At 37.3% G+C, this 14,451-nt stretch overlaps 1 protein-coding gene across 3 annotated transcripts in view; it reads left to right on the top strand.

The window, feature by feature from the left end:
• Positions 1-14,451, top strand: part of STARD13 (StAR related lipid transfer domain containing 13) — a 305,064-nt gene that overhangs the window by 68,058 nt on the left and 222,555 nt on the right. The window contains exon 3 of one of the 3 annotated variants that reach the window (XM_062567113.1): positions 10,437-10,583. The exons of 1 other annotated variant lie outside the window; for it this stretch is intronic. In XM_062567113.1, coding sequence (XP_062423097.1) covers positions 10,437-10,583 — 147 coding nt within the window. Of the gene's footprint in view, positions 1-10,436; positions 10,584-12,335; positions 12,404-14,451 lie in introns of those variants that run through there. One more of the 3 variants, XM_062567117.1, reaches the window with a different exon arrangement.

A 14,451-nucleotide genomic window follows, 5' to 3' on the forward strand; every position in this document is an offset into this window, starting at 1 on the left:
GGAGATGCCATCTTTTAATTTGGTGGCATTATAACACAGGCAGATCTGTGTTATGTTGGGGCAACCAGAAGGACTTGGGTATAATTAGTGCAGGTATAGTATAGGAAAGCTTGGGCTAGGCTATAACCATTGGCGTACATACTGAGAATTCTTATAAATGTCCTTTAATACTTCAGTGTAACCGAGTAGCATGATTTGGCATGAAGTTAAACAATTTGAAATAAAATAAAGATATCTTAATTATAACTGCATATAACTAAGAAAAATAGATATGTGAGTTATCTATCAGTATTGTAAGTTCTTGAACTAACCTTATAAATCAGAGATGTGCAACTTGTCAGTTTTGTTTCTCTAAAAATTTCAAGCTTTCAACGGTAATTTGTTTAGTGTTTTCTTTAATGTATTTAAATAGTATGATTATTTAACTCATAGCATATCCATAGCTGGAACTTAATCTATGTTTGGATAATACTGCAGTACTAGTAGTTAAACCAGGGTACTTAGGTGTTGAACTTCTAGTGAGGATACAGTCTGATTATGTTTTTGGATCTGGGATTATATCCTTTTTTTTGGTATTAGCTGGAAGAAAACCCATGATACAAGTTCTACATTATTTCATTTTTTTTATCATTCTGCTTTCTCATAATTCATGTTTCATCATCTTCCCTATTTCCACCTGTTCTTAGCCATGAAGAATATATAGAATATATTCTGTTCTGGCAGGCTTTCTTTGCTTTGTCCTTCAGTACTTTTTGAATTCATAAAGATTGCTTTCATTGGTTATTTTCTCTTTTAATCTCTGATTTCTGTTTAGAAGCAGACTGTTAATATTTCTTCTTGATTACAAGAACTTCTAGGCAGAGAGCACGGTCAGACTTGGGAGAACCCTGTGAATATTTGTGAATTGTGAAAATTGTGTCCCTTTTTAAAATCCTGCCACTGTTTATTTTGCATTATAGTTTGCCACAGATCTAATAGTAGTGGGATCATTTTACACGTTTCATGTTTATCAATAGTGTTTCTGTGAATTACGTTTTTATGTGTAGTATAGGCACCACAGAAGTTCCATGTGACTTAATCCAAAATATACTGAATGACTGAAGTTCCATAATACATGAAACATGTCTATTACCAGTTTCTTTGAAAACTTTATCACTGAATTTATCTTCTTTTAATAAAATAACTGAAAATTGGGGACATAGGAATGTCAGTGTTTTAAGAAAAATTATAGTAAGATTATTATCCTACGTAGCAGACAGATCTCTTTAAAGGGGTTTAGCTACATTTTTTATTTACATTTAGTCTTAAACATCTTCATCTCTTCAGAGTCTGCTCTGGATTTCTTTGACTTTAAAGAAAATGACCTAACTTCTGTGTTATGTTGTCAGGGCAGCTATGGCACTGGAACACACAGACTGATTCACGGCTCTTGATACCTATAACGCCCTTTGCCTACATGCGAAACCCAAATTTTGTCAAAGTGTGCTATGACAGTTGACTGATTAGCATAGATGTTGGAGTGCAAAGAAAGCAGATCAGCCCTTGCTTAATGCAACTCCATACTTCATTAACTGAGAATAATAAAGACAGTAACAAAAATTAGTAGAGCAGTTGAAAAAACACTGCTTGAAACGACAGTAACAAGTAATAATACCCACAGATGACCCGTTAACAGTTGTGCGCTTTCCACAGTTACTCCCTTGGCTGGTGACTGGGGAGACCACCCATGTTGGCTCAAATCACTGTTAAGGATGGGGTCATGCTTACCATGCTCCAAGTCAGGGTGTGATGTGTAATACTTTCTTCTGGGTGCAAGGCACCATTTTCCCTTCTTTTGAGGCTCCAGTGTTCTCATCCAGTGCTAAGTCTTACTGGTGGCTGTTCTACTATTTTCTGGAGCGCTTGTCTCAATTTAAGTTCTCCAAGCTGCTTTTCTTCTTGCATATGCCAAAAATCATACCATTCATACTGGAGCTAAGCATCATGATGTTTATCTTGAGGCAGGTATTGGTCAGGAGCTGGCAGGTTAGTGGGATTGATTACTCTTGTGTCACTTTGGTGTATGTAGAGTGTGCACGTGCTTGCAGAGCATCAAGATTTCTACAGCATACAGTGTTAGCTGCCTTTTTCTTTGTAAAAGGAGAGGTAGTGTACTTTCATTTTTCATGGTCAAGTGATTAGTCCTCTCCAAAATGTAGATGAGGATTCTGTTTTTCAACTGTTCGAAAGCCTTTAGTCCTTCTAGCCTTTTTTGTTTTCTAGCTTGTCATCAGAAATTATGGAGGATGTTTTGGGGATCGTTTCTCTTCTGCTTGTGTAAAAATAATTTGAGGTTCGTTAGAGAAATAAGAGAAAGCATGTGTGATTGAAAGAACTCAAATGTGTAATTTGAGGATGAAGTCCTGTTTGCAGGACTAGGAAGACCCGTGTACTAGTCTCGTACAGCTATTCATATGTGGAGAATAGTTGCTGGATAAAGCTCTTGAAACTCTTCTGATCAGTTCCCTTCAGTTCAATATCCTGGATCAGCTCTAACCAGAGTATTTTTATGAAGAGAGAACCCTGCTTTAAAAAAACAAATTGAGTCCTCTTGCAATCTCAAAGGGCAGTTTATAGATGCAACTAAAATAGTGAGGAAAAGGACCTGTAAGTTGCACATCACTGTATGTAACTGGATTTAGTGGTATGAGAGCCCATCACCTTTAATAATAGCTAGATAAAACCACTGTTTCTTGAAGATGATGCCAAAACAAATGCAAATAGACCAGAGTCAGAAGTTTGACTACAACTTAGAGCAGATGTGATTTGATGTATAAGAAGCACAGTTAACTTATTTGAAGGTGGAGGAAATGTTCTAATTCTGAACAGATAAATGATGAGCTGGCACCCTTTCTGAAGCAGCTGAAGATAGGATAACCCAAGAGGATAATTCGTATGCTGAAATAGGAGCAGATGTCAATTAAGACAGATTGTCTGGCCTTTTGGGTGCCAGATCTGTAGCATGTGTCGACGGTGGAGGCTTGTCAGACAGCCTGTTTGTGAAATTCAGTGTTGCCTGACATAATAATTTGTTAGAAGGTGGAGAATTTTGCTGTAGGCATTATGAATTGGAAGGAAAAAAAATGTTTTAATCATTTCACCAAATGATACTACAATTGTATGTTAAAAACGGTATGTATCACTTTATGCTATCACTTTTTTAAAATTAGAAGTTCTAAAACTGATTGCCTTGACTAAAAGCAAATTGCAACGGAATTTTCATATTAGAATATCTGGAAAAATGCACTTTAAAACTTCTGGAATAGTGTGTGATTTGTTTCCCAAAACATTCTGCCTTTGACTTTTTCTTCAAGAGATTTCCTTTCTTCTTTCCTTTCTCTCCCTCTCTCTTGTCCTGGGTGTAGGGCTATGCTGATATAATTCAGGGCTTTCAGTCCCATAAATTAATTCAGATATCTTCACCTGGGAAATACTTCCGTAAACTAGTAAATATTTGGAAGACTCCTTTGGTACTGCTGTTTCTTTACTGCCTAGCTGAGAGCAGTAGTCCTCAAGAAATGATGCAGAAACTCTTTCAGGAGAGATGGAGTTGGGGATTCTATGTTCTTCCTGTCATAATGTGGACACTATCACTATGCAGAATGAGTGTGCTGACTGCAAATCAAAGATCAGATTTACCAGCTGATTGTTTGAAAGGTAAAAAGTTTTTTTTTTTTTTTTTTAATCATTCTTTGTGCTATATTCATCACTGAACTAAGCATGGCTTAGTAAAGGTGGAGCTAGCAGTTTACTAAAATACAAACATGTGAGTTACAGAAATGCCCAGTTAAGCTAATGAAAGATGAAGCCAGTGTTATGGTGGCATTACAAGCAGAAATGGAGGAAAGCTAAAAATAACCTTATATGTTTTCAAGAATCAATTTAATTTGGTGTAGGCCAGCAGACGTATACAATCTTTAACGAGATTCATATGCCTTGTGTCACTTCTGAAAAGCTGCTTGAAGAACTCCGTAGCTTGGGGCCTCAGGCAAGTGTGTACAAGGGAGCACATCTGAGAAAGGGGAAGGAAGAAAAAACAAAGCTCCACACAGCCATATTCAAGTGTATGCATCAGAGGTTTTGGGGAGAAGAGTTCATCCTGTAGCAGGTGTTTCCATTAAAATAGATTAAATCAGTGTTTTCATGTTAGTATTTCTGTACTTTTTTTTAGAGAAACTGCTTTGATCCTAGTAGTCCGTCTTTAGTAAATGCTTTCTTGTGTTTGGGATAAGAGGGATCCAGCTCTCAACCTTAAAACAAGGTGTCTCTGATAAGCTGCCTCTTTCTCAACAGCTTTGCCATGCTCATGGTTTTGCCTGCTGAGATACAAGATTGAAGAGACTCCTTAATCATTTCAGATGGGTAGCAGTATTATTCTTGGAAGTGAAAAGTTTTCTAACTAGAGGGTTTACCTTACCAGCTTTCTAGGGAAAAGGTATCACGCATTAGCTGTCCATGTAAAGTCTCTTTACTTAGGCAAGACTTTTGTGGGTATGTGGCAAAATTCCCTTCGGAAGTATTTTATCTTCAGTATAGAATGCACAGATAAATCTGTTTTGAGAATAAAAGAATCCTTTGTGTTCTAAATGCTTTTTCAGCAGGATTTTGTGTGTGGATCCAACCTGTCTTCCTCCATCAGCCCCTGTGGGCAAAGCCTTGAGTAGTTGCTGAGTTCTTCTTTTGCACAGAGCTTCTTTTGAGAACAAAGGAGCCCCATCAGTGGAGCAAGAGCAAAATATGATACTTGGACACTGCAGTACTTCCGCAAAATCATTCTTTTCATATCTACTCAGCACATCAGAGAACTTTATCTAAACCAGCTTAATACTTGGGAGGAGGGTTAAATAGCATTGATACTTTTCATTTAGAGCATAGTTATTTGTTGTTAGTGGGTCTACATTACATTGATTATTAGAACAAGTGGGTCTATTGAAAAATTCTGCAGTGAAGGCCATAAGATAACACGTAAATTTAGAACTGTGATTTTACGAGAAAAATCGTAAAATCACGTAACCTTTCACTTGGAAGTCTTGCTGCTTCTGGTATATGGTGAGGTCTGGCAGCAAGGTTAACGCTGACCTCTGAGTGTTCTATATGGACTTGCACATTTTTGCCACATTCTTGCAGTTTAAATTTAGATTTGCTGGCAGCTATTATGCCTGTTGCAACAAGCTTTATGAGCAAAACATTGAAACAAACATGGCTTTTATCACAGATGTTTTTGCTGAATAAGATTAGTGAAGAACACTTGAAAGCTGAAAAACAGTGCAGAAGCTTTTGGTCCAAAAGGCACAAATAATTGAATGTCTGGAATGTATTTACTTCTCAGACTGAGGAAAAGAACAAATTATTGTTTAGATGATGGCCTGTAGTCTTGTGTGCTTTTTTTACCTCTGCCCTTTGTTAATTGGTAGTAATGAAATCTGAATTTGTATGTGTACTTAGAATGTTAAATTTGCTGTTAAACAGGCTGCAATTGCTCTAGGAAACAGCAACCTGTAACTACATTTTATATTTGGCTGATCACTAAATCTGTCTCAGTAAGTATTGTACAACTGAGTTAATTCTTCAGATACAGTAACTGCCTGAAGCATAACAGCTGTATTAATAACTGCTTTACAAGGAGGCACATAGAACTTTAATATTATTCTCTGTCCAAAATCTAAAATTATGTTTTGTGATATTTGAATCCCTTGATGTCTAACCTGAATATATGGCACTTGACAAATCTGTGTGGCACAGAAATTCTCTCTCAAAACCAGTACTACTACTTCTGCCTAATGTATGACACGATCTTTTTAGACAAGGTCACTTTGCTTTGAAAGATCTGCCTAACACGGGATTCTCTTGTCTCATTTTTCCACTATTGTTCATGTGTCAGGTTATTCCAAGATAACACAAAAAGTGTTCCTGTAATGCACTTCTATTTCCATACTGTTCTGGTATTTTAAAAGGTGAAAATAACAGTGTTCCCATGTGCTGCTTAATGACAGTAGCTCCAAGAAATAAGAGAGACCTTGAAAATGTATGAAAAGGAGCATTCTCTTGCTATACCTCTGTTTTGTTTTGTTTTTTTGGGGGGAGGGGAAAGCAATGAATAAAATGGTCTGTGACTCGTAGCTACTTCATATTCAAACTTCCCGAAGGAGAGTATATAAAAGCTTCGAAAGATATTCCAACGCTACTGCCTCTGTAGTTGCTATGGACAAGACACACTGCTACTCAAAAGCTATTCTATCCTACCCACCCTAGTTACTTGAACTGAACACTGAGGAATTGTGTATTTTTAAGTGGATTTGACGAAATTTATTTTCATGTTAGAAGTCCTCTATATTTTTAAATATAAGTAGCATGTTTTTGCTGTTCAGCAGGAATTTCAGGCAATCTTTGAAATATATAGCCAATCAACTTGTGTTCCAGATGTTGGTTTTGTGCCAGTTTCTTAATTAATGAATGTCATTTGTTAACTAGGCCCACTTAGCTTTATATTGAAGGATAATGAAAACCCATCTTTTTCCTCATCTCCTTAATTTAATAGACACAATTTAGAATATTACTGAACTAGAAAAGACAAAATTAAATGGAAACTAGGGGAGTTTTAGTTTGGGGGAGCTCTTTAAACCATGTATTTGTAAGAAATGACTGGTTTGAATTCTACTATAGAAAAAGAAAATTTTAACTTGTTTTGGGCACATCTGTATATACTATATTGGATAGTATTGGCAAATGCTAGAAAGAAGTATAGATACAGAAGGTAAATCTTTGTCAAGATAAAGGCCAAGTGTGCCTCAGCACAGGGAGCTAGATTAAGGATGATTTATGTAAAATGCACATACACAAAAGACCATGGGTCCTGCTAGGATACAGCACAAGTGGTGGGGCAGCTGCTTGATAGTATTGTGAGGCTGCTGTTGGCCTCACCTTGATCCCTGTGAAAGTGGTGAAGCAGCTAATCCTGGATACCACGTCCAAGCACATGAAGGACAAGAAGGTGATCAGAAGTAGTCGGCATGGATTCACAGAGGAGGAGTCATGCTTAACCAACCTGATAGCCTGCTATGATGGGATGACTAGCTGGGTAGATGAGAGCACTGGATGTTGTCTGCTTTGGCTTCAGTAAGGCTTTTGACACTATCTCCCGTAAGGTCGTCATTGACAAGCTGATAAAATACAGACTAGATGAATGCACGCAGGGAGGTGGACTGAGAACTGCCTGAGCTGCTGGGCTCAAAGGGTTGTGCTCAGCAGTGCAAAGCCTAGCTGAAGGCCAGTGACTAGCAGTGTGCCCCAGGGGTAGATACTGGGTCCAGTACTGTTTAACATCTACATTAATGACCTAGATGGTAGGACCAAGTGCACCATCTGCAAGTTTGCAGACAAGAGAAACCTGGGAGGAGTGGTTGATATACCAGATGGTTGTGCTGCTATTCAAAGGGACTTCAACTGGCTGGAGAAATGGGCAACCAGGAACCTCATGAAGTTCAATAAAGACAAAAGAGAGCTACTCTTGAGTGGACAGCAGCTTTGCAGAGAATGAACTGAGGATCCTGGTGAACAACAAGTTGAACAAAGACCAGGGATGTGCTCCTGGAGCAAAGGATGTTAATGGTGTCCTGAGCTGCACTAGGAAGAGTTTTGCCAGCAGGTTAAGGGAGGGGGTCCTTCCCCTCTCCTCAGCCCTGGTGAGGCCACGCTGGAAGTGTTGGGTCTAGTGCTCGGCTTCCCAGTAGAAAAGAGAGATGGACATATTGGAGTGAGTCCAGTGAAGGGCCACAAAGATGATTAAAGGCTTGAAGCATCTGTCGTGGGGAAAGTCTCAGAGAGCTGGAACTGTTCAACTGGAGAAGACAAGACTGAGGGGGGACCTTACCAATGTGTATAAATATCTGAAGGGAGAGAGAAAAGAGGATGGGAGCCAAACGCTCTTCACTGGTGCCCAGTGGCAGGATGAGAGGCAACAGGCACAAACTGAAACAGGAATTTCTGTGTGAACATAAGGGGAAACTTTTTATTGTGAGGGTGGCTGAGTCCTGGAACAGGTTACCCAGAGAGATTGTGGAAAAATCCTTGGAAATACTCAGAAACTGTCTGGATAGGGTCTTGGGCTACCTGCTCTAGGTGAACTTGCTTGAGCATTAGGTTGCACTAGATGATCTCCTAAGGTCCCTTCCAACCTGAGCTGTTCTGTGATTCTATGAGGTGTATTGTATATTGTAGCATTATATATGTATGTTATTACATGCGTGTGGAATGTCTTCAGAATTCAGTCTTTCTTAAAAGACTCCATGAACTTTCATCTTCATGTTTTCTTTGGAAATACTAAACTAAAATACTTCCACACGAAACATATCTGTTACCTACTGTTTTCTGCTGTGGAACAGGAAATGGCCCAATTGTCCTCATGAAATCTCTTCTAGCCTACTTTTTATAGAGCTTTAAATCTGAACTTCTAGTTTAACCTTCAATGTTTGTCACTTCGTAACTACAGTTTTTATATATATCACTAAGGTGAAACATATTTTACTCATTTCTGTATGCTGTCATGTCAGAATTGATTACCACTGATTAGTAAGAAGACATTCTTAGAGCTTCTTATTGTCAACTTTCAGTTTAATAGTGTTGAGAACTAGAAGCTTCATATTAGATTTGACGACGTAGTACATTGTTGCTGGAATTTAGGTAGATTTATTTTTTTTTTTTTCTGAGCATTCTTTAGTATTGCAAAGATCAATGCATTTGCAAGCAAAATATAGAATGTTTACTTGGCCTATATACCAGTAGTATAAGCATATACCAAATGTACATTTCCTATAAAAGATCATCTCACTCAGAAAGGATTCAACGTAAGAAGCATTTCTTGACATTCAGTTTCTGTGAAACGTCCTATGTTTTAATTTAAATGGTAGTGGAAAGTAATCAAAGGCTGTTATAAATAATTTTAGTAGAGTTTTGAAATACATCTTAGCACTTTTAACAAGATTCCAGGCAGAAATATTCAGTTATAGATTGGAAAAATTTTGAAAATGATAAAGATTTAGAAAACTAAAGAGTAGACATCTGATTTTCTGTCCTCTAAAATGTAATTATATCTATTAAGCCGAACTATTCCCTTTGGAGGGAATGTGGTCCTGTGGGTAATATGGGACTGGGAGTCTGAAGATCAGGGACCTCATTCTTGATTATTCTGATGAAGATGAGCAATTTTATGAGGAATAATATATGTCAACATAGTACTGATGTGAGCCTTGTGGATTCTATTTGTACAGCTTTGTTCTGTGATAGTGCATAAATTACGATTTTCTCTATGTCCCTTTTGCTAACCACTCAGACGGAAACAGATTACCACAAGGATTTATCAGGTGAGAATAATAATAGTATTTATCTGGCTCCCCTAGGTATTGTGGAGTGTAGATATGAAACTCTTAGGGATTTTGGAAGGATGGCAATGTAATATTAGCATTAGTATGCTCAGTCTATTAAAATTGATTGCTATAAAATGATCTCTGTGCAGAAGTTATGTATAATTCATGAAAATAAGAAAGATGAAAAAAGCGAAGCAGCTTCAGGACAGAGGCTAAACTCCGGGCTTAGAGTGCTCTTGACGACAGGGAGTTCATTGTGACTCATTGCCATGGGTCTTTAGAAGTGATTTGAGTAAGAAAAACAAGACAAATTGGGATGCATGCATAGGGACTACTATGGAAAGAAGTTTAAGAGGAGTCACTGGAAAAGACTTTTAAGGAAACTAAGGAATAAGAAAAGTATTTTTGGCAGCTGCACTTAAATAGATCAGCGTTTTTGCTACAGAATGAAGCAGGTTAGATGTAAGGGGGAAAATACATCAATTAAAACAGAAAATGCTTGGAACCCAAAACAGAAAATGCTTGGAACCCACGAAGTATTTTGGCCATCCAGGCACATTTTCCGAACTTACGGGCAGAGAAAAACTACAAGACTTGATGAAGTCTGAATATGTAATAAAGAAAAAAGTATGGCACACATGGTGACTTTCAATTTTCTGATCCTCATTGACAGAGCAGTGAGTGGAGAGATGTTAAAATAGAAGAGACTTAACAAGCAGACATCAAAGTTATTTTAGTTTTGGTTTTGATCATGCTTAGTTTGAGCTGGCAATTGTTTGTCCAAGATGAAGTGCCAGAAATCCGTTCAGATATGTAGAGATGGAGTGTGATATTTGGGTACGAAGAGCAGCTATGAATATGTGTCATCAGGAGTGGAGTGACTGCTGAAGTTTTTTAAATGGAGAAAGTCACCCAAGGATAGAGAAAGAGCTGGTCAGCTTTTTTCTCGAGAGCTCACCCCCCCCCCAAAAAAAGTCTTCAAATCACAAAAAGTTTGACTGTTTTAAGAGTTTGTATATATTTGATTTCTTTTAGACTCAGCCAGGAAAAGAATCTGAATGGTCAGACTCAATGTCATGTCTTATGAAGAAACTGGAACAATTGAATTTAGATATTGAAGAAGCTCTGAGTGCTGGCTCTTCTCCCTCCAATACTCCTTCTGTCAAAAGGCACAAGCAACTGGTAAGAATGTGTGTCGTATGATACATTTTCTATCCTTTAGCTATCAGATGCTCAGATTTGCAGAGCTGGATATTTCTGGATAGGGTGAGGAACTCAAGTTATAAGGCTGAAAGAAGATACAGTTTTGACTCAGTAATAATAAAATCTCACGAGCTGCTTGAACTCCTGAAGGCCAAATGAACAGATACATCATAGGATCAGACTGCAAGTTCTCTGTCAACATGAGAAGTTCATAAAATACCTTTTTTAGGGGAACTTGGATCCAGGTGATTGCATTTGATACAGTTCATCAATATAGAATATTGTGAATATGAAGTTCTGGTGTTAGCCTATTTGCACTTGTAGTACTTATTTAAAGATGTAACAAGAGAGACACTATGTATCTTCATTCACACTTGAATTAATGTTTGTTTTTATTTCATATGAATAATTGATTTAGAGTTTCATTCATATATTTAAGAATATTTTTTGAAAGCTGGTGTCAAAAGTTGATGACATTCAATTTCCCAAGATTTTATTTGAGGACAAATGGGCTTGGGAAGCAATAATACAATTTTAGTAATTTTTGAATAAACAGTTTTCTATAGAGGCAAGTAACTGGAGAGGAAGCAGTGTGAGAAGTTAGGGGTGTTTGTTCTCTGCTTTAGTCTATGAGTAAAGTCAGTCATGAAAATAGTCACTTGGAATTGCAGCTCTGAATGTTGGTGCTAAGCTTGAAATTCCTAGAAAAAGAGTTTACTTGCATGTTTACTTGCATGGTGCTTCAAGGCTGGTGCATTTTGTAAAAGTAAGTTTTTTAAGCACATGTCTGTGTGCATCACAACATCAAGTCTATTCAAGTCTGTCAGGCTGGAGAGTTGAAAATCTTGCATCTTTGGGTGCTGCACTTCTACTGTATCTATTTTCATATTCTGCAGTGAGGATGTAAGCAACAGAGTAGCCATAACCATCTCTCATTTCTTTCTTACTGTACAGCTCTATCCACCTGAATTCTTTTTAATCATTCATTTTGACTATACTTGTCTATTAATGAACAGTGATTCGTGTTCTTGTAGAAAACTGCTCAATGTCATCTGTCAACATACAATGGCAATGTAGCTGGCTTTTCTGCCTGAAAGTGAAATTAAAGCCCTCAGAGTTCAAGCAGTTCTCACTGTGAGGCAGTCTGATTTTGCTAACTAGAGACCCTAATGTCTATCGGCTTACACCTGTACCTATTCTGAAGCAAAAGCTATGGTTTCAGTAGGCATCATTCTTCATAGGGCACTGGACTTAAATCCATGACTGGAGCATTCAGTGAAAGACATTTGGCGTTCAGATAGTGAAAAACAAGTCCAACAGTCATTGTGTTCAAATGCCTTTGATACATAATAACATCAGCATCAAAAGTGGTGCATAACATCAGTACCAGCATCCTAGATGCTTACTATTCTATTACTGAAGCCCAGTGGCAAGACTCGTGTCTTGAGTATAGAAGCCAGGACTTCAGACATAGCCTGTTTCCAGGGGTAAGTTTCCCCAAAAGGCCTGTGCTAGTGATACAGATGTGGCCCTGGTTAACATCTTGGTAAAACTCACCTCTAAGCCAGTCTCACTGATCTTGGCACCATTTTTTTTCGTTGTCGATATTAACTTCTGCTCAGATGAATCTAGAAAGATTCCAAGGATATTTCTTATATTAGTGCCAGAATCACCATTTTTTTCAATATAATGTTTGAGGAATTACGCTCCTCTTTCTCTTCATTAGGTCACACCCTCTTCCTACTCTGAAGCAGCAGAACTTCCTTTGCTTTAATAGTCTATGGACAGGCAAACATCAGGTAAATCAACCCACATTCTTATTGTGGTCTTATTGGATAGACTGAAAAAGCCCTTCAGAGATCCAAGAGCCAGTTGCACTTCTAGAAATTGAGAGGTCATGTGCCACAAAGGTTTTTCTGACCAGACCAGAAAGATCAGACCAAGAGAGTCAGGAACAGTCTGATGTGGAACTGGTGATAGGACTGCATTTGCTATCTCATGCAAAGATGCTTATAATCAAGCCATTTCTGAGAAAGGGAATCATCCCTTAATGTAAACATTTAATAATTAGTAGTTTCAAAATTAATTGACCTTAGTCTTCCTGTATAGGCAAAGAATCTCTTAAATCTTCCATGAATTTACTGTGAAGCAGCAGACTTTGTAAATCTCAAAGTGACAGTTGCAGTGGAAAAAAATGAGCAAACTGTTGTTTTCATACAAGTTGCATGAGTAATTTATCTTTTATCGATTCATCCCATTTGATCCGTATTTCTTAATATAGCTTATAATTTGTTCCACGCACATCCAATGTTTTATCTTTGTCATTCACATTGAAACGGAATAGAAAGATCAATCTCAGACATATGTTTACTAGTAAATGTGTAAATTTGCCATCTATAAAACGATGCACCACTTAGGATAAAAACATATGAAGAACCCATATTTTCATTATATAAACTGGGAATCGAAGCAAAAAATTAAATGAAAAGCCATTTGGGGAAAAGTGCTCACAGATGCAAGGCCAAAGTCTCAGAACTAGGTGACTGTATTATGTAAGTGGCAGCATATTTGCTGGAGCTGCTGCTCTGAAAATTGGTCTCTTGTGGGCATGAGCAATTTTTAACAGATGACATAGTGTTTGCATGACAGATGCTGTGTCTCAAGAATATACCTGTAATTTAATCATTGGCTTGAGACAGTCCATTTTCTAGTGAAGGATTTTTCATCTGTTAATTGAAGTAACTTTTTGATACTTCTTTATTATTATTTATGTTTTCCTGTTTTAGAGGTATTTTTAATTAATAATACTCTATTGAATAAAAATGTTGCAGAAAGAAATCTAAATGCTTATTAGTTAATGAAAATAGATGATTGGGTGAAAGAATTTTATGGAAGTTATTGGATGAGAGTAGGGGGTCTAGCAATATTTTAGGGAACAAAATTAAGATGTTTTCTAAATCATTCACTAACTTATAATAAGCTGTTAATAGGTTTAATTTGCCTTGGCCTGTCTTTATGTCAATATAAATGGCAAATTATAGCTAGTCAATTTTTTATCGGGAAATAGCATTAGGCAGTAGCACAAGTCCAGTAAAGATATCAGAAAAAAATTATCTATCATCCATATTTTTTTCTGAAACATTCTCACTAATGACATAAATACATGCTACAAATACAGGAGGCTGGGCTATCTGCATGCACTAACAAAGCAAATTTGCTAATTTTGGAAAACTGCAATTAGTAGTACAGCTCCTCAAAAACCTGTTCATTTCCTATGAAAACAATCTTTAATATGTCTTCTTAGTTTCCATTTAACATCTAATAATCAGTCTTAGTACAGAAGAAACAGCAGATCTGAAGCTGAGAATTGCATTTTTAAGTCTTTTTAGTTCTCTATCATTCATGGTGACATAGAAACCCTACTTGATTTTAAATACCCTGTCTGATATTAGAGATAATTTTCATAGAACAAAAATGGGGTTTTTTTGGTTTTTAACTTACACATGCTCTTAATTCTTTTGAAATAGCATGTTATCGTCAGATTTCTTTGGGCCACATGTTGATTGTTTTGTTTACTTTGCATTGCCTCCTCTTTTTATAGCCCTAGGAGTATGCTAACTTGGAACTAGGCAGTTACTCTTATAGACCAGCAGCAAATTTTTCCTCTTGTGAAGAGGAGCAGCCAAAAAGTGGGCTGATTTTGACTGACGGTACAGTACAGCTTTGGACTGTTCTGCAGTGCACCCACAGTCCTGGTTCCCTGGTTGTCCGCAGCATGGATCCTGCTGGATTGCTCCACAACTTTCTCCTTGTTCGTATACCTGCTTGTTCTTTTGAAGAAAACCAA

This window comes from Rhea pennata, chromosome 1, assembly GCF_028389875.1.
Source record: "Rhea pennata isolate bPtePen1 chromosome 1, bPtePen1.pri, whole genome shotgun sequence".
Classification (NCBI taxonomy): domain Eukaryota; kingdom Metazoa; phylum Chordata; class Aves; order Rheiformes; family Rheidae; genus Rhea; species Rhea pennata.